At 42.3% G+C, this 25663-nt stretch overlaps 1 protein-coding gene across 1 annotated transcript in view; it reads left to right on the top strand.

Annotated features, from left to right (window-relative positions):
* MAPK11 (mitogen-activated protein kinase 11) overlaps positions 1-5305 on the top strand; it is a 36914-nt gene extending 31609 nt beyond the window's left edge. The window contains exons 9-12 of the mRNA XM_044280255.1: positions 347-426; positions 1502-1580; positions 1815-1988; positions 3748-5305. Of these exons, the coding sequence (XP_044136190.1) occupies positions 347-426; positions 1502-1580; positions 1815-1988; positions 3748-3821 (407 nt within the window). The 3' untranslated portion in view covers positions 3822-5305. The remainder of the gene's footprint in view (positions 1-346; positions 427-1501; positions 1581-1814; positions 1989-3747) is intronic.
* The last annotated feature ends 20358 nt before the right edge of the window (positions 5306-25663 follow it).

Genomic DNA, 25663 nt, shown 5'->3' with positions numbered 1-25663 from the left:
CAATTTTAATTACATGCAATTATAAAAGTATTCAGATCCAGGTGCTGGTTTGAAAACTGCAGAATAGTTTTCGTGGACAAACCCTTTTAAGGAGTGTATGCACACTAAATACATTTTTCACATACGAAATATTTTCATGTGCAAATTGCAATAGAAGTGTGGCAAGCATAGTAAATCGTGCCGATTGTCCCTTGAATTAAAAGAAAGGAGCTGGTTTGTATTGGTCAGGTTTTGTTGGATAAACAGGACCCTGAAGTGTTAATTCTAGGCGCAATAATCTGACAGAATCATCAAGTATTTGGTTATATTATAATGCTATACATACAGTTTTCCTGAATACCTTCAGATATTGACCAGTTGAAGAGGATAATGGAGGTTGTAGGCACACCTAATTCTGAATTTCTTATGAAAATTTCTTCTGAGCATGTAAGTTCATTTGTAGCAATAACCATCACAATTTGTTAATTCTGCAGTGATCATGGAGACGGCTATTGCAAAATCCAAGCTCTCAAAATATCAAAACAGTTGATCAAAATTTATTGTGCATACCAAATATCACTGTTGTTGGCAAATGCATTTCATCCAACATTTGCTTTTCATGTGATCTGACGTGTATTATGGTAAGGGCTCATGCACACGACCGTATGTATTTTACGGAACGGAACAGCTGGCCGCTAAAAGAACAGTACTATCTTTGTCCATAATGTGGACAATAATAGGACATATATATATATATATTTTTTTTGGTTTTTTTTTCCCGTAAATATGGACATATGGAAACGTAATAACGTAATGCACAAGTCTGTTTTTTTTTTTTGCTGACCTATTGAATTGAATAGTTCTGCATGCGGTCTGCAAAAGAATCAGAATGGACACAGAAAGAAAATATGTTTGCTCTAACTCTATTGATCAAATGTCCATAAGATTCCTATGATTGGTGGTCTAGAAACTTGCTACATTTAAATGGATCTTTGCTTCAAGGGGATCTGTCTCCAGAATTCACAATACAGTCTGCGTACATTATTAAATAGATCTATTGGTCTTGATGAGGTTAGTGTACTTTCTGTGCATTGAAAATCCATGTCAGAATGACTGTACAATCCTATTTGAAAGTTTACCTTCTGATATTAAGCGGAATACATTATAAGTGCAGTTAGAAGTTCAGGTTGCCCACCTAACTGACTAGTTGCAGCTTGTATCCAGCAGTGTGAGGCGAGGAGGTACACTCTAAGGAGCTTGTCCATTACTTGGGCAGAGATTGATTTAGCTTGTGAAAGCACTATACTGAAATTTCAAAAAGGATTTATACAGTAAGTACACCGGCCTATTCAGGTCTAAGAGATCTGTTTAATGATGAGTTTTTATTGTGAAATCTGGTAAAAATTATAATAGAAACTGCAACAAATGCATTTTTTCTTAAGAAAGTTATAACTTGCAGTTTAGTTATTGTAAGCCATTCATGTATTACAAATTGTGTGAATAATCTGTTTTGTTTAACTAGGCTAGGAGGTATATTGAATCCTTGCCACACATGCCGCAGCAGGATCTGAATGAGATGTTTCGCGGTGCCAATCCTCTAGGTATGTGACTTCTGCGGTAGTCTGTGAGTTTTGTACTTTGAGTGTAGATCATAATTGATATAATTAAAATGGCAAGTAGATGTACAAGCACAGTCATTCTCTTTAAAAAGCTGTCTGGGGTGATAGGAATGGCAGCTGAAGCCTGTAAATTGGCATAGACCGGCTGCCACAGGTCCGTTGCACTCTTCTTTTTCTAACAGTAGCAAGATTTTGATGAGATGTCTTATCCTTTAGCAATTGATCTGCTGAAACGGATGCTGATTTTAGACAGCGATAAACGGATCGCAGCTATTGAAGCCCTTGCACATCCTTACTTTGAGCAGTATCATGATCCAGAAGATGAGCCCGAGGCTGAGCCCTACGACGAATCTACAGAGAATAAGGAACGCACAGTTGAAGAATGGAAAGGTAAAGGTTGTTTGTATGCCAGATACACAAGTGTGAATAATAGAAGCCTACATACTTATGTCACTTCCTGTATGTCGATGGTATAATGTAGAATGTCAGCTCTTGACGGGGGTGGTCTTGAAAGGTGATCTTTTTGGATGGTGACCACCACCGTACCAAAAAGTGTCTGAAATGCTATAATATGTTTGAAAAATACAGTCGTACTCCTATTTGGATTCTTTAATTGTACTGTTATTGATGCACAGGACAAATGACAGTTGCCAACTTAAAAGGAGTTATCCCAAAAAATGATTGGGGGAGAGAAGGGTCAGACATGTTGGATTTCAACATACCCCATCCTTTTGTTCTCAAAGATAAACTGCTGCCAAAGCTTTTTTAACTTTCACATTAGTTAGCTCAAGTATTTGGGACATAATTATGGTCCCCATGACAAGGACATGTGCCATTTAATTCATAACTGACATTATCACAACTGGCACTGTGGTCAATGACTACATGTTTTTGATCCACACTGCTTTCCTATATATTTTGATGAAAAATGTTAATACTAAAGGCACACTTTCATCAGAAAGGCCTCATTTTATTTAAACTCATATTCACAGAATGTAAAAAAACTGTTTGGCAGTACTATACCATTGTACTATACTAAATTAACTACAAAATATTGTCCTTCTGTAGCAGTCATTAGAGAGAGCTAAAACTCTTATGTAGACAGGTAATCCACTGCTGTAAGGGGAAGATGTTATCTGCTAGTATAATAATAAATGATAGAAACAAAATAACTAATGCTCATAGACGTTCAATAATGAAAAATAGTATACTTTATTACTTACAAAAAATCAATGGCTAATAAATACCATAAAAAAGGGGGTTAAGAAGCAAGAAACACCATCCCAGCATTACAGAATCTAAATGTATAGCGTCACATGGACATGCACATAAATTGATAGAGGCAGGTCCTAATATAAAAACATCATGGCAAAATTGCCAAACAATATCGCTATAACAGGTAGTATCCCCAAAGGGTGTTATACAAAAAGACGCAGCAAGCAGCTGCTGTATAGACCCACTGGAGCCATATCCTGACTGTGTGACAAGCCATGAATGCTCACACATATATTGCAGTGTACACTTATTCGGCAACTGACACCCATGGTTGTTTTTGTTTTTTATTAGTATAATAATAAATGTAGAATTGGGATGACAGTATTACACATCTATTGTTGTCTTGACCAGTCTAGATAAAGTCCACAGAAGAGCATTGCACTTGTAATGTGTGACGTTCTAATTGAGTCACCTATCCTCCTTTCTTTCATTGGCCACTGTGAATGGTCTGACTAAGAAAGTAAAATGAGGCTGTTTGCTGTGCTAAGAGTCCACACACAGGATAAATTGGGGTATGGTCACACTGACAGCCAGGATCTCAGGCACATTGCAGTGTAACAGTGATCCCATAGAATCAAATTGGGTCGCGCTACGAGACGCTTGTGTGCCCTGACTGTGACGCCTTTCCTTTCTATGGGATCACTGCTACATTGCGATGCCCCTGCGTTCCTGGCCACAACAGCTATTTTGTGACCAGTGTCATCGTGTAGCTGTACTATAAAAAAATTAATAAAAATAAGTAGAATATTCCCTGTTAATACGTTGTGTTTTTTCTTTTAATGGTAGTATCCCTTTGAATAGAAGCTTTTATTTATTTATTTTTAAATCTTTTTAAACTTTAATATCGCTTTTTATTTATTTCTTTCCTCACCAGAGATTACTTACGAAGAAGTGGTTAGCTTTAAGCCACCTGATATTAAAATGGATAATCTGGAAATCGAACAGTAAAGATTGCTTTTTCTCCTCCTCACAACGGACAATTACAGTATTGACTTTGGCTTTTGCAACATAAAAGACTTCTGTTGACCAAAGACAAGAGGGTCCTGAAAATACCATCATTGTAAGCTCATGACTGCTGCTATCACCTTACTGGAAATAACTCTTCCAGTCTCTCGATTTTTAAATACTACACTCAAGCACAGTCGCATGTAGTTTTTATAAATGTTATGTTCCCTGGATATCTGCTGTACGAGTATCAGTTCAGATGATATCATATATCTGTCCAACTCTTCCAGGCTCTTATCAGAATGCTCACAACTTGGTTTTATTTATTTTCATTGATAGCCATCTGTAGGCCAGCATTTGAACACTGATCAAGGTCTAATTTATCTAGCTTCATTGACATGGTCTGACCACTAAGGGTACAAGTTCACCGATTACCTGATTAACGAGTGAAACCCTTGTGCGGTCACCTAAATCATTGTTTGCCGGCAGCAGATAATGCCGTCTAAACATGCTCTGCTGCTGGCAAATGATGATTCTGTATTAGCGATTGCTCCTCCTCATACTGTGGAGGAGATCTTCATGATGAGCAGGTGATTGTAGGGAAAGACATACAACCACACTTGCCAACATTACTCTACAATCTAGCTGTCAGCATTACAGATACTACATCATTACTAATTTAGCAACTCCCCACCGCTCTACCACTTTGTGATTGTTCTCATAAAGATGTGCACTACGACACAGTAATATTGGATATGGAATGGGGTTACATTTTATGTTATGATGGGACATTCATTTATGTAAACTGATCAACGGGTAATGTGTAGAAAAGGTGGATTCACTTATAGGAATATACAGTATATAGAATCATGTATGTACTACTACTGGAAAATGGCTGTACTCTTTTAGACACTCCGTCTAACTGTTCCCAATGGTAACCTGCTTTTCTCTTCTGGGTTTTGCGGCTACCACTTTATTCTCTGAATAGTGAATGTCACACTCACTATGGGACAGAGTCTGTTCTTCTGTATTTCCTTCCCATCTCTAGTTATGATAGACTTCCCTGAGCACTGTAATGTGTGGGTGTTGAGAGGTAGTTTTGACATCCTGCGTAAACAGTGTGGGCGAACCTTATTTATATGCATTGCTATATTATGATACCGCTCGGCGTATTACAGCAACATAAATATTTCCCATGAATGTGAAAATCTGCTTTTTATTAGTGTGTGATTTCTGCATGTTACAATGAAGTTTATAATGATATTAGAAGGGAAGCTTAATGTAAAATGAATTCACTTATCAGGGAAAAGTTTACTCCTTGAATGGAGAGCATTTTTGCCAGCTTCTATAGCGGGTGCCTTCACCGGGTGGCTGGGCAGAGTCATTCCTATTAGTTCTCTTTAGCTGTTTGGGAGGCAATGTGGAATAAAGAAATGTTGGTAAGCCTTGTATTTGTCCTTCTGCCAATAAAATCGTTCTTTTAATTATTTCTGGTCTGTTTCCTCTCCTTTTCGTGGTATGACTGTTAATGAGGCAAATTAAGGTAAAGTTCACATTACAGATTTTTAGTCAGTTATTTCCATCAGTTATTGTGAGCCAAAACCAGTAGTGAAGCCTCCTCAGAGATCAGGTATAATGGAAAGAGTTCCTCCTGTTCTGTGTTTTTTGACCCGCACCTGGTTGGTTTTGGCTCACAATAAGAGATCATTCACACAACCGTTGGGTATTTTGTGGTCCGTTGTGGATCTGCTACACACACATACCAGCCGTGTACATTCCATAAACGGAATGCATTTCCTTTTTTTTTGCTGCCCAATTGATGTGAGTAATGGAAAAAAAACTGACCAAATAATTGAAGTGTGAATCGGCCTTAGGGCTCTTTCACACCTGCGTTATTGTCTACCGGCATAGAGTTTCGTCGTCGGGGCTCTATGCCGGAAGAATCCTGATCAGTTTTATCCTAATGCATTCTGAATGGAGTGAAATCCGTTCAGGATGCATCAGGATGTCTTCAGTTCCGGAACGGAAAGTTTTTTGGCCGGAGAAAATACCGCAGCATGCTGCGCTTTTTGTTCCTGGCCCAAAAAACTGAAGACTTGCCGCAAGGCCGGATCCGGAATGAATGCCCATTGAAAGGCATTGATCCGGATCCGGCCTTAAGCTAAACGTCATTTCGGCGCATTGCCGGATCCGACGTTTAGCTTTTTTAGAGTGGTTACCATGGCTGCCGGGACGCTAAAGTCCTGGCAGCCATGGTAAAATGTAGCGGGGGAGCAGCATACTTACCGTCCGTGCGGCTCCCGGGGCGCTCCAGAGTGACGTCAGGGCGCCCCAGGCGCATGGATGACGTGATCGCATGGCACGTCATCCATGCGCATGGGGCGCTCTGACGTCACTCTGGAGCGCCCCGGGAGCCGCACGGATGGTAAGTATACCGCTCCCCCGCTCCTACTATGGCAACCAGGACTTTAATAGCGTCCTGGGTGCCATAGTAACACCGAAAGCATTTTGAAGACGGATCAGTCTTCAAATGCTTTCAGTACACTTGCGTTTTTCCGGATCCGGCGTGTAATTCCGGCAAGTGGAGTACACGCCGGATCCGGACAACGCAAGTGTGAAAGAGGCCTTTAGTAATCAAGGTGGTGGATAATAGATCTTAATTTTTTTTTTCACCAACTACATTCAGTCGGTGTCACTGATTTCATGCTTGTCCCTAAAGAGACACGAAGGTACAAATTAAAGGGCATCTGTCAGCAGGTTTGTACCTATGAAACTGGCTGACCTTTTGCATGTGCACTTGGCAGCTGAAGGCATCTGTGTTGGTCCCATGTTCATATGTGTCCACATTGCTGAGAAAAATGATCTTCTGATATATGCAAATAAGCCTCTAGGAGCAACAGGGGTGTTGCCATTACACCTAGAGGCTCAGCTTTCTCTGGCACAGCCACACCCTCGTCAGGGCCAGGCGTGATGATGTTTTCAGTTGGCTGGCCTTATAAATCAAAGTGCTGATGCCGTGGCATTCACAGTTAGAGAAGAACCTCGAAGTCTGCCTTTTTCTCAGCAATGTGGGCACATATGAACATGGGACCAACACAGATGCCTTCAGCTGCCAAGCATACATGGAACAGATCAGCCAGTTTCATAGGTACAGATCTGCTGACAGATGCCCTTTAATTCAAATTTGTCTTACAGGTTGAACATTTCATATGCAAGTTTGGACTGTGTAAGACATTTTCTCTTACTTTTTTATTTTTATTTATTTTTTTAAGTAATTTGAATTCATAAGCAAAGGTCCTGTCACTGAAGCTAATAGGTTAAAGACCACCAAGTCAGAACATCTCCAAAAATGGCAGGTCTTCTGAAGTGTTTACAGTATTAACTGGGTGAACCAGTTATGGCTCATCTGGTAAGCTGGATCTGCTAAGCCACTGGACTGGGTGTGCAGGTATTGTGCAACAGGGCAGGAACACGAATGCAGCAGAAGCGGTGACATAGAAGATCTGATGGTGTAGTTGGAATAGAACTAAAGCTGCAGTCACACAGAGCCGTGGAACACTTGGTCTAACAAAGCTGTAATAGTGCAGTATAATGCAGAGTTGTGGACATGCATTGATGATTCAGTGTTGAAGTGCACTGAGTAGCTGAGCTGTAGTAGTACTGTTCAATGCTAAGGATGGGTTCACATCACATTTTCCCCATCTGTTTAACGTATACGTTATACGGATGCTTCAGACTAATGCCATACAGTGGCAACAATTCACCATAGAATTCTATTGTAAAAAAATTTATATACACACTTTTTTTTTTTTTTTTTTTTTTTGGGACTGTGCAGGATACAAGGACGGCTGTGCTGTGTTTTTTGTAACATATACAGCAAATTGAGGTATAAAACATGATGTGAACCCACTGTACCAGTGTCATGCAGTGCAGCAGAGTTGGAATAGTGGCAAGTCTGATATCACAGTGTTGATGCAGTGGCAGAACTGATGTAGCAGGATTGGAATATTGTCAAGGTCTGTAGTAGAGTTAGAAGTGTAAAAAAATATTAGCAGAGATGCAGACCTTCCTGAATAATCAAGTGACGTCCTGCTGCTGGAGATAGGTTTAAATAACCCGCTGACGCGATGTTACTGCTGCTTGTTAGGTTGTCATAGAAACCTGACGCTCAGAGGCTCCAGAGTAAGGGCGGTGCACAGTGCTGGATCCACAACAGTTAACATCAACAGGACCCGTGGAGGATGTCCTATTGGTCTCTGTAGGGACAGGAAGCGAGGGAGATTAAAAGGCACCTTCCCACCCCACTCTCCAGTGTTCTTCATGTCCCTACAGGGATAGGAGCAGAGAGATTTTTGTTCCCTGCTCTAGGGAAAAGGATGTAGGCCGAATCTGGTCAGGGGATTCTGCCTCTTCAGGTTCTAGTGGCTAGCACCTCTCTGGGTAGAGGTCCCCTAGCTTGCCCCGATACCCCTGTCCCTTCTGCCGCTGTATTGGGGGGGGGGGGGGCGAGGCCGCTTCTCCGGTTGGGATCTCTGGGCTCGGCTGCGGCTCCTGCGCCGCTCCTGACGGCGGGCGGAAGGCCATGTGACCGGAAGAAGGATCACATGGTCGGAAGAAGATGGCGGCGCCCAGGTAAAGCTGGAGACCGGGACGGCAGTTGTGTTGAGAGGAGGTTGACTCTTCGTCGGAATGAGTACCCCAAGAAAGAGGGGAGGCAGAGCTGCGCGGCGACAGGGACGGACCAGGTAGGATATAAATGTGATGTCAGCTGGTGTCAGTCTGAGTCAAGGAGGTCCAGATGTCGGCTATGCAGGAGGCTAGTACAGACATCCCTGTCCAGGGTCATGTAAGTTCCCAGGGGGGGGGGGGCTCGGATATCACCCTTATTCAGTGCAGTTAGAGCTAATGAGGCTCTCTCTCCTCTTCCTTGTAGGGAGAGAGAGACTCGACAGCCAAGTCTCTGGGAGACTCAAAAAGGAAAGCAAGGAGGTGTGCTATCTGTTCAAAGAAGATGCCAGAGTCCTATAAGAAATCTTTATGCAGTGACTGACGAAAATTCTCAGAGAAGAGCAGTCATCACTTTTATCAGATTTAAGAGTGATTGTGAAGGAGGAAATCCAGGGGGCAAGTCACAGTCTGGTTCAGAAGCCATGCGCCGGTTCCCCTCTCTCAAAAAGACGCAGAGTACTGTTGGAGTCAGAGTCTGAGGAAGAGGGGTTATATCTTTCAGAAGATATGAAGGAAGATGAGTGGTCAACATATATGGCAGGATGATAAAAAAAATATATATATCTTTTTTTCGCAGGAAGATTTAGACCCCCCTTCTTTCTGCAGTAAGACAGACAATGGATATTGAGGAGGAAGAGCAGACTCGCTCAGTACAAGATGAAATGTTTGGGGGTTTAAAAGCAAAGAAAAAGAAGTTGTTCCCTGTAAATAAAAATTTTAAGGACTTGGTAATTGACGAGTGGGCGGATGCAGAAAGTAAGCTATATGTACCACGTGAATTTAAAAACTGATTGCTATTCAACCCTGAGGATACAAAACTGTGGGATGTGGTCCCTAAAGTTGATATCCAGGTAGCAAAAGTGGTTAAAAGAACCACAATACCATTTGAGGATTCGGCTCGATTAAAGGATCCGATGGATCAGAAGATTGATGGTTTACTCAAGAAAGCGTGGGAGGTATCCACAAACACGATTAATACTAACAGCGCAGCTACCTCGGTAGCTAGATGTGTGTTTGTGGGTAAATCATCTGGAGGATCATCTTAAACAGGACACCTCTAAGGAAGAGATCCTGGGTTCTCTACATTTATTTAGGTTGGCCGCGTCCTTTATAGCAGACGCTTCAGCTGAATCAATAAGATTTGCGGCAAAGACAGATTCCTTGACTAATACAGCTAGGAGAGCGTTGTGGCTAAAATCCTGGTCAGGGGATATAGCCTCTAAAAATAAACTTTGCGCAATACCTCTTAAAGGGTCCCATTTCTCCGGCCCGGTATTGGGAGTCTTTTGAAAGCCGCAGAACATCTCCTCAAAAGTCATCATGTCAGAGTCTTGTCAGACAATATGACGACAGTCTGCTACATAAAATGGCAAGGAGGGACAACGAACCCTCAACTTCAGAGTCTGGCGGATCTGATCTTCGAGTGGGCAGAAGAGATGGTCTGATCCATCACAGCTACGCACCTGAAAGGGACCCTCAACTCCACAGTAGACTTCCTCAGCAGGCACAGAGTCGAACCGGGGGAGTGGAAATTAAACAAGGAAGTGTTTCAGAAGATTTGTCAGGAATGGGGGAATCCGCAGGGGGATCTGTATGCGTCAAGCCAAAATACTCAGCTGGACTGTTTCTTCTCGCTAGACCCAGGAGGGAGACCAATGGCTGTAGATGCTCTATCCCAAAAATGGGACATGAGTCTAGCTTATTCATTTCCTCCACTTCCCCTCATCCCGATAATTCTGAAGAAGTTGAGATCGAGTACAACTATGCTGATTTTGGTGGCACCAGCCTCGCCCAAAAAAGCCTGGTTTTCGGTTTTGAAGATAATGTCCATCAATGAACCGATGCCTCTTCCAAAAAGACAGGATCTCATGTCGCAGGGGGCGCTTTTACATCCCAATCTGGACAGACTGAATTTAACAGCCTGGATCTTGAGAGGCAGACCTTAAGAAATCAAGGTCTTTCGGATAAGGTAATCTCAACGCTACAAGGGTGCCGCAAACCTGTCACAAAAGCAATATATAATAAAATATGGAAGAAATTTTCTGCCTGGTTATCGCAAAATTGGGCGAATACCAGGTCTCCTTCGGTGGGTTGTATATTAGAATTCATTCAGGAGGGATTTGATGCAGGGCTAAAACCTAGCACGCTTAGGCCTCTTTCACACTTGCGTTGTCCGGATCCGGAGTGTACTCCACTTGCCGGAATTACACGCCGGATCCGGAAAAACGCAAGTGTACTGAAAGCATTTGAAGATGGATCCGTCTTCAAAATGCTTTCAGTGTTACTATGGCAGCCAGGATGCTATTAAAGTCCTGGTTGCCATAGTAGGAGCGGGGAGCAGGGGTGCGGCATACTTACAGTCCGTGCGGCTCCCGGGGCGCTCCAGAATGACGTCAGAGCGCCCCATGCGCATGGATGACGTGCCATGCGATCACGTCATCCATGCGCCTGGGGCGCCCTGACGTCACTCTGGAGCGCCCCGGGAGCCGCACGGACGGTAAGTATGCTGCTCCCCACTACACTTTACCATGGTCATGTTACCAGTGGGATTCCACAGGGATCTGTACTGGGACCAATTTTGTTTAATATCTTCATAAGTGATATTGCAAAAGGCCTCGATGGTAAGGTTTGTCTTTTTGCTGATGACACAAAGATATGTAACAGGGTTGATGTTCCTGGAGGGAAACGCCAAATGGAAAAGGATTTAGGAAAACTAGAAGAATGGTCAGAACTCTGGCAACTGAAATTTAATGTGGATAAGTGCAAGATAATGCACCTGGGGCGTAAAAACCCAAGGGCAGAATATAGAATATTTGACACAGTCCTGACCTCAGTATCTGAGGAAAGGGATTTAGGAGTAATTATTTCAGAAGACTTAAAGGTGGGAAGACAATGTAATAGAGCAGCACGAAATGCCAGCAGAATGCTTGGATGTATAGGGAGAGGTATAAGCAGTAGAAAGAGTGAAGTGCTTATGCCGCTGTACAGATCACTGGTGAGACCTCACTTGGAGTATTGTGCGCAGTACTGGAGGCCATATCTCCAGAAGGATATAGATACTCTAGAGAGAGTTCAGAGAAGAGCTACTAAACTGGTCCATGGATTGCAGGATAAAACTTACCAGGAAAGGTTAAAAGACCTTAATATGTATAGCTTGGAAGAAAGAAGAGACCGAGGGGATATGATAGAAACTTTTAAATACATAAAGGGAATCAACTCGGTAAAGGAGGAGAGCATATTTAAAAGAAGAAAAACTACCACAAGAGGACACAGTTTTAAATTAGAGGGGCAAAGGTTTAAAAGTAATATAAGGAAGTATTACTTTACTGAGAGAGTAGTGGATGCATGGAATAGCCTTCCTGCAGAAGTGGTAGCGGCAAATACAGTGAAGGAGTTTAAGCATGCATGGGATAGGCATAAGGCTATCCTTCATATAAGATAGGGCCAGGGACTATTCATAGGATTCAGATATATTGGGCAGACTAGATGGGCCAAATGGTTCTTATCTGCCGACACATTCTATGTTTCTATGGCTGCCAGGACTTTAGCGTCCCGGCAGCCATGGTAACCATTCAGAAAAAGCTAAACGTCGGATCCGGCAATGCGCCGAAACGATGTTTAGCTTAAGGCCGGATCCGGATCAATGCCTTTCAATGGGCATTAATTCCGGATCCGGCCCTGCGGCAAGTCTTCAGGATTTTTGGCCGGAGCAAAAAGCGCAGCATGCTGCGGTATTTTCTCCGGCCAAAAAACGTTCCGGTCCGGAACTGAAGACATCCTGATGCATCCTGAACGGATTTCACTCCATTCAGAATGCATTAGGATAAAACTGATCAGGATTCTTCCGGCATAGAGCCCCGACGACGGAACTCTATGCTGGAAGAAAAGAACGCAGGTGTGAAAGAGCCCTAAGAGTCCAGGTTTCGTCACTCAGCTGTATTTTAGATACACCCTTAGCGGAGCATATTCCTCCTTGGAGTCTAAATATAGTCTTGGAAAGTTTATGTGATCCCCTATTTGAGCCAATCGAACATATATCTGAAAAAATTCTCTCCTTCAAGGCCGTATTCCTCTTGGCTATAACCACAGCTCACAGGATAGGAGAAATTCAGGCTTTATCTAATAAAGAACCATACTTGAGGATTTTTGGATGATCACATAATCCTGAAGTTAGATCCAGCCTTCTTACCTAAGGTGGTGTCAACTTTTTATAGGGAACAGGTGCTAACACTCCCTTCATTTTGTGCCTCTCCCAAAAATATACAGGAGGAAAGATTCCAGTGCCTGGATGTTAGAAGAACGATTCTAGCCTATCTTGACAGAACAAGTACCTGGAGAAAATCAAATAATCTATTCATCCAGTTTGGTGGAAAGAATAAAGGCATGAAAGCTTCAAAACAGACGTTGGCACGGTGGATTAAAGAAACTATTAAAGAAGCGTACAGACTTCAGGAGAAGACCTGTCCTCTAAATCTGAAGGCGCATTCTACTAGAGCCATGGTAACTTCCTGGGCAGAGAAGGCAGATGCCACGGTTGATCAGATTTGCAAGGCTGCAACCTGGTCTAGCTTCCTGACCTTTGCCAGACATTACAGACTAGATTTGTTGGCCAGCCAGGACTTGGCCTTTGGGAGGAAAGTCCTGCAGGCAGTGGTCCTCCCCCTAGAAAATTAAGTTGTTAGTTCTCCATGGGTGCTGTCATAGAGGGACGTCCTGGAAATACTGGTTTAGTTTACCGGTAAATCCTTTTCCAGGAGTCCGACATGACAGCACCCCATATTACCCTCCCTGGAATATTGGTTCCAACCTTGATGGCAGTGTGAATGTAACATTGTTATTAATAAAAATGAGTTGGATCCTATCCGGTGTAGTAATTTGGAAAAACACTGGAGAGTGGGGTGGGAAGGTGCCTTTTATTTTCTCTTGCTTCCTGTCCCTACAGAGACCAATAGGACAACCTCCATGAGTGCTGTCATGTCTGAGGGCTCTTTCACATCTGCGTTATTGTCTTCCGGCATAGAGTTCCGTCGTCGGGGCTCTATGCCGGAAGAATCCTGATCAGGATTATCCTAATGCATTCTGAATGGAGTGAAATCCGTTCAGGATGCATCAGGATGTCTTCAGTTCCGGAACGGAACGTTTTTGGGCCGGAGAAAATACCGCAGCATGCTGCGCTTTTTGCTCCGGCCAAAAAAAACTGAAGACTTGCCACGAGGCCGGATCCGGAATTAATGCCCATTGAAAGGCATTGATCCGGATCTGGCCTTAAGCTAAACGTCGTTTCGGCGCATTGCCGGATACGACGTTTAGCTTTTTTAGAGTGGTTACCATGGCTGCCGGGACGCTAAAGTCCTGGCAGCCATGGTAAAGTGTAGCGGGGAGCGGGGGAGCAGCATACTTACCGTCCGTGCGGCTCCCCGGGCGCTCCAGAGTGACGTCAGGGCGCCCCAGGCGCATGGATGACGTGATCGCATTGCACGTCATCCATGCGCATGGGGCGTTCTGACGTCACTCTGGAGCGCCCCAGGAGCCGCACGGATGGTAAGTATACTGCTCCCCCGCTCCCCACTCCTACTATGGCAACCAGGACTTTAATAGCGTCCTGGCTGCCATAGTAACACTGAAAGCATTTTGAAGACGGATCCGTCTTCAAATGCTTTCTCAATACACTTGCGTTTTTCCAGATCCGGCGTGTAATTCCGGCAAGTGGAGTACATGCCGGATCCGGACAACGCAAGTGTGAAAGAGGCCTGACTCCTGGAAAAGGATTTACCAGTAAACTAAACCAGTATTTTCATGGATGTCCAAGTTTCATTGATGCACGTGGACAGTTAAGTCTAGTCTGTCTGGTCCAGTGCCATAGAAGACCTACTGACCTACACAAATTCCTGAAAAAGGTCATGCTGGTTCTGATAGGAAGGTGTTGGTACATATAGTGCATCACGACTTGCTTTGTAGCCATTGAATCATCAAAATGTCCATTCTGACTCCATGTCCACTGCCAATAGCACCTTCAGTAGGCATGTGAGTATCAGAATTGGATCATGGGTCAATTGTAGAAGGTAGCCTTGTCATTATGTTGATGCCCAGGATGCATGTGCATCGCTTATCTCAGGCTGAGCAATGTTCTGCTTGGAAACCTTTGTCCCTGCATTCATGATACTAACATTGTTGCAGATCAAGTACACCACTTCTTGGCAACAGTATTGCCTAATGCTACACTGCAAAAATTGTTCAGGAATGGTCTGAGAAACCTGAAAAAGAGTTCAATGTGTTGACATGTAGTAAAGGAAATTCTGGTTCAAGCAGGTCTCTGTAGGTGAATCTTCTTTATTTACATAACAAACATATGTACATAGAACAACACGTTTTAGGGCCCAAAATGTTCCCTTCATCAGGTAAATAAGTAATCAATTGACATGGCCTACAAACTATCCAGATCTCAATCCAGTCAACCATCTGTGGGGTATGCTGGAAAAACAAGTGCAAACCTTGCAAATTATAGGATTTAAAGGAACTGCAGCTAATGTCTTGGTGCCAGATACCACAGAACACCTTCAGAGACTATGTTGAGTTTATGCCTTGATGAGTCAGAGCTGTTTAACAGCACAAGGGGACCTACACAATAATATATATTATAATACAGGATGTGGGTTTAACCCTCAGAGAACTTTGTGATTTTCCATCTTTTCATTTTTTACTCCCAGCTTTCCCATAGCCCTAACTTTTATTTTTTAGTTCACATAACCTTATGAGGGCTTATTTTTTTGCAGGCCAGGTTGTACTTTCTAATGGCACCATTTACAGTTGCATACAATGTAGTGGGAAGCGGGGAAAAATTAGCAAATGGGGTGGAATTGGGGAAAACCATTTGTTTTTTTTTGTTTGTTTTTTTTCATCGTTCACTATGTGGTAAAATTGACCTGTTACCTTCATTCTCCAGGTCAGTACAGTTACAACAATATGACACTTGTATAATTTTTCTTGAGAATGTTTTTATCACCATATTCTGACCTCTATAACATTTTTGTGGTTATGTGTGCGGAGCTGTGTGAGGGCTGATTTTTGCGGGGTGATCTGTACTTTTCAGTGATACCACTTTGAAGTGTGTGACATTTTGATCACTTTTTGTAATAGTTTGAACTTTTTTATATTTATTTTAGTTTTTTATATTTTTGAAACCTAACTTTTTTTTATTTATTTTTTGCTTAAGTCACCCTGGGTGACTATAACTGGCAATCATTAAATAGCCCATTGTGTTCATTGATGGCTATATAGCCATCATTGAACACTTAATTTTCAATATAACAATACAGTGCTGCCACCTAGTGGCCAGTATTGGTATATTCCTCTAATAACCAATATTCCTCTAATAGCCTCCGAAACCTGCTTGAGGCTTCCGGCTATTAGATGAGTGTAACAGGTTCCCCAATCTCAGTCGGGGAACGCAGTTACTGGAGCAGGCGTGCGGCTTCCGGACTGATCACATACATGTGCCGCGAGTGTCTGCTGTTTTAAACAGCAGAAACCTGGTGTCTATGACGCCCGCTAAACGTGCAAGCAGGCGCCATATTTGAAGACAAGACTTCCTGAAAGGGTTAATGTTATAGATGATCAGCATATAGCTTAGTAAATGGTTCTCTTGCACTCATGAACAAGTCAATGGTTTTCCTACAGGGAGTCATCTGAGGAACCAGTAATAGGGCCATAATATATTTTTAGGGTACTGGAATGATAACTCCTAAACAGCTGGATTGAATTTTAGTAACGTTGCAGAGAAGGATAAGTGAAGGTGGTATGTTTTTTCCTGCTGATTATTATTATTTTTAGTTTAAGGAGAAATGCCCTTTTAGGTTTAACAGCTTGCATGCTCTTGTTCTAGTCCAGGGGTCAGCAACCTCCAGCCCTCTAGCTGTTGTAAAACTGCAACCCTCAGCATGCTCAATTCACTTCTATAGGAGTTCTGAGAACAGCCAAGCAAGTGTGCTGTAGTTTCACCATACCTGGAGTGCCAAAGGTTGCTGATTCCTGTTCTAAATTCACTGGTAGTATTTTTCAGGAATAAGGTAGATCAGCTGAGACCCTATAGGGTTAAAAGGGTTTTTTGCAATGTTGAGAACAGCTTACATGCAAGTAAGCCTTTCTATTTCTGATGTTCTAACATGCTCCACATCAACTCCAGCAGGTCATACTGTGTATGAACTACATAAGTTGTCTCTGGAAAGCACCCTCTGGAAATCAGTCTCATTAAATAGGGTACCAAGATCATGAACATCACATTAGACATACAGACAATGTAATCCGAGAGATGAAAAAAATATATATATTTATATGTGACAAGTAGGTATTTTGAAGAAGCATATTGGTGTTCTGCCTTATGAAGCATTAAGTGTATTTCATGTCCCAGAATACCCCTGGAAATCCTCTTGTCAACCTCATTAGAGATAAACCATGAGATAAGAGCAAGCTAACCAGAAAGTGTCACTATGATAGACAAAGCAGAACATAAATGGCATTATCACCTACCAATCTGAAATCTGCCATGGGACAGTAATCCAAGTGACTGCCATCTACTGAGTGTGGATCACTGTGGAACGAACTGGAAATCAGAATGAAAGCTGATTGCACAGATCAAGCATAGCCATCCAACAAGTCTCCTTATCAGACGTGTGGAAGGAATCCTAATGATAGTGCAAGGTTGGAAATTTATGAAGAAAATAAGCTGTCTTGTAGGACAGTGGTCCCCAACCACCGGTCCGCGGCCCAGGACCGGGCCCTGGATTATTGTTTGCCGGGCCGCGAAAATACAGACAAGTAGAAATGCAGGAGCCGGCAATCTCCATACCAGTATGACCATCCCTCAGGCAGCCAATCCCAGTGCTTCTTTCATGTACACCTGATGTGAGAGCAGCTATAACAGGTCCACTGATTGGTTAGTGGTAAGACAAATGCTGATTGGGGCGGGGCTTAGCGCAGTCGGAAGTGTAGTGTTTTCAGGTTAGTGTTGCTTGCTGTACATTACTCGGGCTGGTGACTACCTGCAGTGCATGACCCTGTGTGCTGTGTGGGCCCGAGCTGCTGTCATGGGGTTGTCACTGTTACTGCCTGAGGTAGGCGATGCTCTGTGTTTGCATCATACAATAACTTAGTTCAAGAAGCAACCTCTGGCCTTAAGTGCACTACAAAGCCCAGCAAGCCCTCAGCTATTTATGCCATGCAGACACTGAATAGATATTGTATGGGGGGAGGGGGGGAATTGTTGCCACATGCAGTATAATGTCATCATTTGGCCCACCCCATGCAGTATAATGTCACCTTGTCCCCAGCTGCCTCGTACATTATAATGTCTTTGTGGCCCCATACAGTATAATGTCACCTTGGCCCCAGCTGCCTCATACATAGTGTTATATATTTTAATATGCACCTTGTGTTTTGTTATGCACGTGAATCAGTCAGTGCCGACCAGATCCCCCCCGGTCCCTGGGAAAATTGTCTTGCATGAAACCGGTCCTTGGTGCAAAAAAGGTTGGGGACCACTGTTGTAGGAGATATATGTAACGTTAGAAGCACCAAGGTTAATTATTAGTCAACCAGATAAGTGAGTTAGAAATGAAAACCCACATAAAAACATTGTGCGAGATACATGACAAAATAACATCTCCAATTACACTCTTTTTATGCTATGTTCTAGTCTTTTTATGATTTTATTTTTTCGGGTTTGCTCCTTTCCCAGTGGCACTTGAGCCTCCCTTACTGATACTGAGTGGTACCATCTTAAATCCCTGATATGAAAAACTATTGATTGTGTCTTTAGTACATTCTATATAAAATGACAGCTGTCTCACATGGTTGTATAAACACATGGGAAAGTGATGGAAGGAACAAGAGACCCGCAGACCCAATAAGGGAGGTCCATCATTGACAGCTTTCTCACTATGCACAGTACAAAGGAGAAAGCAATCAATCTTTGGCTGGAGAGTAGTGGAAACCCACATTTTAGGAATACAGTATATTGGACTCCGTGCTGGCACTGCACTGCAACTAATGAAATGTGGGTAAATCTAGTTTCATAGATGTGCAAAAGCTAAATAGGCCTCCTTGAAGAACAATGTTTTAAAGGCCCACTTAAAGTGGCCATACACATTAGGCTAAGGTTGATCAAAACTGACAATTTTAACTAAAACTAATGTTTGTCGGGTGAAACTCATCATTGTTTTAATTTTTGGCCTATGGATAAAATATCGCTCTTTGGCATAACGTTCCTTGAAAGATCATTCATCATCGATATCAATGAACTTGTATGGTCAGGTTGAACAACTGCATCAGGCATTATGGGTGTAAGGAACCTACAAAAATTGAAGCTCATGGGTACCAATACAAAAATATACTTTATTGAATTACAATTGTACATACATAAAAGACGTAATTACAAAAGGTAGCAGCAAAGAAAAACACTATCCCAGTGGGACACTGGCTACATATTATATTAGAATAAACAGCAATTTGTAAACATATCTGTGTGGCTGAGTCAGATATATTGCAGCAATATATGCATAAGGGACAAAGTCTCCAAAAATGTTCCCAGCAGTCTAAAAAAGTGTCACAACAAGATGTACTGCCCATAAAACAGGGACAAGAAATATATCGACTGCTGACGGCAAAAAGATAATAACCAGGAACCAAGGGAGAGACTCGCCTACAGAGCTCAGTGTACCCAAACCAGGATGGCGCTACCCTGATGCGTGTTTCGGCGTGCCTAGTAATCAGAGCCTCTGGTAACTACAACAAAACTATTAGCACAAAGCTTAAGATGGCTAGCCAATGAGCCACCAGCCTTAACTACGCAGCAACGGGCTGGATGTTGAATCAGAGGACCAAGAGAGAATTAAGGGGAAGATAGAGAGAAAGGGGGGATAGAATTAATGGTAAAGGTATATTTTTCAAATTAAGCAGCTAAAGTTAAGCTGCTCATTCAAACCCAATGGGGCCATGGTTTTAAGATAATAAATCCAACGAGTCTCACGTTAGAGAATAGCACGGCCCAGTCCCCCCCACGCCGCGGGGGAAGGGCTCTGTCTATGCTCATAACAGACGCAAGCTTTGCCATTGTGGTGACTGTGAATATGATTGGCCACTGGTGTGTCTTTGGCCTTGGAAATATCATTTAGGTGTTCACCAATTCTTCTGCGGAACTCGCAGATGGTCTTACCCACATATTCCCTGCCACATTCATCTAAGAAACTACACCCCTCAAGGTATTCAAAACTGATTTTACAAACGTCGTTAACCCTTTAGGTGTTCCACAAGAATTAATGGAAAATAGAGATACAATTTCAAAATTTCACTTTTTTGGGCAGATTTTCCATTTAAATATTTTTTTTTACTTTTACAAAGCAAGGGTTAACAGCTAAACAAAACTCAATATTTATGGCCCTGATTCTGTAGTTTACAGAAACACCCCATATGTGGTGTTATTGGCAAATGGAGATGAAATTCCAGAATAAAAATTTTTGGGCAAATTTTCCATTTTAATCCATTTTTCCCAGTAACAAAGCAAGGGTTAACAGCCAAACAAAACTCAATATTTATGGCCCTGATTCTGTAGTTTACAGAAACACCCCATATGTGGTCGTAAACAGCTGTACGGGCACACGGCAGGGCGCAGAAGGAAAGGAATGCCATACGGTTTTTGGAAGGCAGATTTTGCTGGACTGGTTTTTTGACACCATGTCCCATTTGAAGCCCCCCTGATGCACCCCTAGAGTAGAAACGCCAAAAAAGTGGCCCCATTTTAGAAACTACGGGATAGGGTGGCAGTATTGTTGGTACTAGTTTAGGGTACATATGATTTTTGGTTGCTCTATATTACACTTTTTGTGAGGCAAGATAACAAGAAATAGCTGTTTTGGCACCGTTTTTTTTTTTTATTATTTACAACATTCATCTGACAGGTTAAATCATGTGATATTTTTATAGACCAGGTTGTCACGGATGCGGCGATACCTAACATGTATACTTTTTTATTTTTTTATGTAAGTTTTACACAATGATTTCTTTTTTGAAGCCAAAAAAATCATGTTTTAGTGTTTACATAGTCTGAGAGCCTTAATTTTTTCAGTTTTTGGGCGATTACGGGTAGGGTATGATTTTTGCAGGATGAGATGATGTTTTTTTGGCACTATTTTGGGGCGCATATGACTTTTTGATCGCTTGCTATTACACTTTTTGTGATGGAAGGTGACAAAAAATTGTTTATTTAGCACAGTTTTTATTTTAAATTTTTTTGCGGTGTTCATCTGAGGGGTTAGGTCATGTGATATTTCTATAGAGCCGGTCTTTTTTAAAACAAAAAAAAATTATGTTTTAGTGTCTCCATATTCTGAGCCATAGTTTTGTTTATTTTTTGGGCGATTGTCTCAGGTAGGGGCTCATTTTTAGCGGGTTGAGGTGACGGTTAGATTGGTACTTTTGGTGGGCAAACGCCTTTTTGATCGCTTGCTGTTGTACTTTTTGTGATGTAAGGTGACAAAAAAATGATTTATTTAGCACAGTTTTTATTTTTTATTTTTTACGGTGTTCATCTGAGGGGTTAGGTCATGTGATATGTTTATAGAGCAGGTCGATATGGACGCGGCGATACCTTTTTAGCAATTTATTTTAACTTTATTTGGGGAAAATTAAGTTTTTGTTTATTTTTACTTTAAACTTTAAATTTTGTGGGGGTTGAATCTCACAGGCTCGTCACCGGAAGGCAGCGCAGATGCCTCAGGAAGGCATCGCGCTGCCTTCCATGCCATCAGGTCCCCCCCACAGCCCCATGGGGACCCGATGGCACAACCGCCTCCGCTGCACCAGGTAAAAGCCGCAAACCGCAGGTCTGAATCGACCTGCGGTTTGCGGCGATCGCCAACATGGGGAGGTCACGGGACCCCCCACGCATTTAGCCAAGGTGCCTCCTCAATGATTTGAGCAGGCACCGGGTTCAGATCACCGCCCGCCGGGCGGCGGTGATCGGAACAATACATGATGTACCGGTACGTCATGGGTCCTTAAGGACTCGGGAACCATGCCATACCTGTACGTCATGGGTCCCTAAGCGGTTAAGCGGGAGAGGATGTCTACTCTCCCACCTAAGCAAGGTATTAGTAGATGTAGGTTTATTGTATACAGACGTATCAAGCTCGCCTCCTTTTGTTTTAGAGATAAGAACATTAAGGAAAGGCAGACGTTTACTGTCTGCCTCACAGGTGAAACATAACCCAATGTTGTTATCATTAAGCATCTCCACCAAGGAACGGAATGAAACCTCACTACCATTCCATATGATGAAGATGTCATCAATATACCGCGCCCACAGTCCCACTTGGTCCATATATGCAGACCCTTCCTCTGTGAAGACTAGGTTCTCTTCCCACCAGCCCAGGAACAAATTAGCATACGATGGGGCACAAGAACTCTCTGAAAAAAGTGGCCTAAACGGGTGGAAATGCTTCAAACCCAGACACTGTAGCGTGTCTATAACCGGGGAAGCAATTCCTCCGCATGCAGTACGCATATGATGGCAATCCCCAGCAAAAAATGCGTACAATGGAGGATGGCGGGGTGGACCGCATGCACCACAAGGACATCTTACACAAAATTATACATTGTGCAGATGAAAAAATATCTACATATACAAATCACTGAAAAAAAATGCACCAAAATGATACGCAACTGACAATACTAGCTAATTCCTCAAGCCAATGTTAAAAGCTGAGAACTTTGCCAATATCTTCCAGTCAGGAACATATCGGGTCTCTGATATAAAAAAAAAAAAATTCTGTCATACCTTTTACTATAAAGATTACTTTACAGGTTTTAGATCATCTGTGCATTGTTAAGTTTCCTTACCTACCCCTCTATAGAAAAGTTCTGCTGTGAAGATGGGATTTTTTATGCCTTATCATATCATTTTACTGTTTTTCATTATTAAATATCAAACAACAGTATTTGGTATCCCTGTAATCATAATAACCCATACAATATAGTGATCAAATTATTAATGGTAATTGATAAACAGTGTGAATAAAAATGAGGAGAAGGGGTACATGGTTGTAAATGTATGCAAATCTTTCATGCAATGTATTTCTTTCATAACATAGTATTTATAACTCACCTTCAATTTTAGTGGGAACAGTGTTGTTGGTCTCCCTTTTTTGCTAAGGCATCAAAGTCTGGAGTTGGCTTTGTTGTAATTCGCAGAATAGATACTGTGCCAGTATATAGGGCCCCCATAGTGCTTCCACTCTTCTCCATAGTCCCCCCATATTGTGTCAGTATATAGGGCCCCATAGTGCTTCCCTTTTTCTCCATAGTGCCCCACCATATTGTGCCAGTATATAGGGCCCCCATAGTGCTTCCTCTCTTCTCCATAGTGGCCCCCATAGTGCTTCCTCCTCTTCTTCATAGTGCCCCCCATATTTTGGCAGTATATAGGGCCCCCATAGTGCTTTCCTTCTCCATAGTGGCCCCCATAGTGCTTACCCTCTACTCCATAGTACCAATCCATATTGTGCCAGTATATAGGGCCCCCACCCCCCTTCTTGCCACAGTATACTTTAAATTATAAAAACAATAAACACATATACTTACCTTATGCTGCTGTCAGTAATGCGATGCAGGCCTCTTCCGGCCTGTGTCCCGCACTGTACGGCTCAGGCGGCACAATGATGTCATTGCGCCACCTGCACCAGCCTCTGATAGGCTACAGGCCTAGTGCCTGTAGCCTATCAGAGGAACGGGTAAGGGAGACGCCTCTCCCCTGCTCCTCCACACCATTCATCTGTATTCATCTGTATCACTGTCCTGAGGAGGGCGATACAGATGAATATGGAGATGAGCGCTTCCACAATGGAAGAGCTCATCTCCACTCCTGCTGCCTCCAGACAGCTCTGCGGGCCTGATAAAAATGTCCGCCGGGCCATAGTTTACCCATCACTAATCTAACCTGTCAAGTGAAAAAAAAACTGTGCCAGAACAGCTATTTTTAGGTTACCTTGTGTCACAAAAAGCGCAATATAGAGCAATTAAAAGTCATATATACCACAAAATAGTACCAATAAAAGTGTCACCTTATCTTATAATTTCCAAAATAGGGTCACTTTTTGGGAGTTTCTACTCTAGGGGTGCATCACGGAGTCTTTAAATGTCATATGGAAACTTAAAATTATCCCAGTGAAATCTGCCCTGCAAAATCCATATGGCGCTCCTTTCCTTCTGCCATGTGCCCACACAGCAGTTTAAGACAACATGTGGGGTGTTTCTGTAAACTGTACAATTTGAGTTTTATTTGGTTGTTAACCCTTGATGTGTTACAGGAAAAATGAATTAAATTGGAGAATCTGCCCAAAAAAATTAAATTTAAAAATGTCATCTCCCTTTTACTTTAATTCTTGTGCAATACCTAAAGGGTTAACAAAGTTTTGAAACCCTTGAGGGGTGTAGTTTCTACAATGGGGTCATTTATGGGTGGTTTCCACTATGTAAGCCCCACAAAGTGGTTTTATAACTGAAGCGGTCCTTACAAGTGGGTTTCGGAAATTTTCTTAAAAATTTTCTTCTAAAATTTTAAGCCATATAAGATCCCCCCCAAAAAAATTACATTTATATGATGCAAACATGAAAGTAGACATATGGGAAATGTAGTAATAACTCTTTTATTACTTTGCAGAGAATAAAAATTTAGAAAATTGATAATTTTTCAAAATTTTCAGTAAATGTATTGATTTTTTAATAAATGTTTCACTATCATTTAGTACAATGTATCGCGAGAAAACAGTCTCAGAATGGTTTGCATAAGTAATAGCATTCCGAAGTTACGCCCTGTGTAGTTCCGATCACTGCCTGCTGAAATCAATCAGCAGGCACCCTGGTTCAATGCCGAAGGGGGTCGGCGATCGCTGCAAACCGCAGGTCAATTCAGACCTGCGGTTTGCAGCGCTTTCGGAAGTTTCTGTTTCAGTGACTGCGGGGATCAGAAACTTCAAAATGCTTTTTTTTATGTTTAACCCCTGCCCACTGCAGGAGGTGAGGCGGTGCTGGGGGGGCAGGCAGGCGCGCGATCATCCGGCCCCGTCTCTTAGGATGGCCGAGCTTGTAAAGCAGAGTGTCAGCACATTGCTAACACTCTGCTTGAAACGGCTGACATCATCACACAGATCTCAGCCGTTTAACCCCTTCCATGCCGCGGTCCGTAGGGACCACTGTATGGAAGAGGTTAACAGGGAGGGAGCTGTGTTGTGGCAGCGAGTGATGGTTACCATGGTTACTATGGCAACCGGACGCCTTCACAGGTTTCCAGATGTCCATGGCGCTGATCAGACTTCTGCTGAAGGCTATCAGTGACTGACAGCTATCTATGTATACACACTTACACAGGGAATGCTATCAGACTTTGTAAAGTGAAAATACAGTACAGTACACTATATAGTGTACTGTACTGTATTATACAGACATCAGACCCACTGGATCATAAAAGAACCAAGTGGGTCTGGGTAAAAAAAAATGTAAAAAAATTAAAAAAACACATTTATCACTGATTAGAAATTAAAAAAATAAAATTAACTACACATGTTTGATATCACCACGTCCATAACGACCTGATCTATAAAACGGTCATGTTACTTTCTCCGCATGGTGAACGCCATATTTTTTTTAAATAGACTATGATGAAATTGAAATTTTACTCACCTTACTTCCCCAAAAAGGTAATAAAAGTGATTCAAAAAGTCATATGTACGCCAAAATAGTACCAATCAAACCGTCACCTCATCCCACAAAAAATGAACCCCAACATGAGACAATGGCCTAAAAAATAAAAAACTATGTCTCTCAGACTAAAACATGATTTTGTTTTTCAAAAATGATATTATTGTGTAAAACCTAAATAAATAAAAAAGTATACATATTAGGTATTGCCACAGCCGTAAGAACCTGCTCTATAAAAATACCACATGACCTTACCCCTGAGGTGAATACTATAAAAAAAAATGTCCTAAAAGCTATCTTTTTGTTACCTTACATCACAAAAAGTGTAATAGCAAGCGATCAAAAAGTCATATGCACCCCAAGATAGTGCC

Source organism: Bufo gargarizans, chromosome 2 (genome assembly GCF_014858855.1).
Source record: "Bufo gargarizans isolate SCDJY-AF-19 chromosome 2, ASM1485885v1, whole genome shotgun sequence".
Taxonomy (NCBI): Eukaryota; Metazoa; Chordata; class Amphibia; order Anura; family Bufonidae; genus Bufo; species Bufo gargarizans.
The sequence above is the reverse complement of the archived record's forward strand: the minus strand, read 5'-3'. Positions and strand labels throughout refer to the sequence as shown.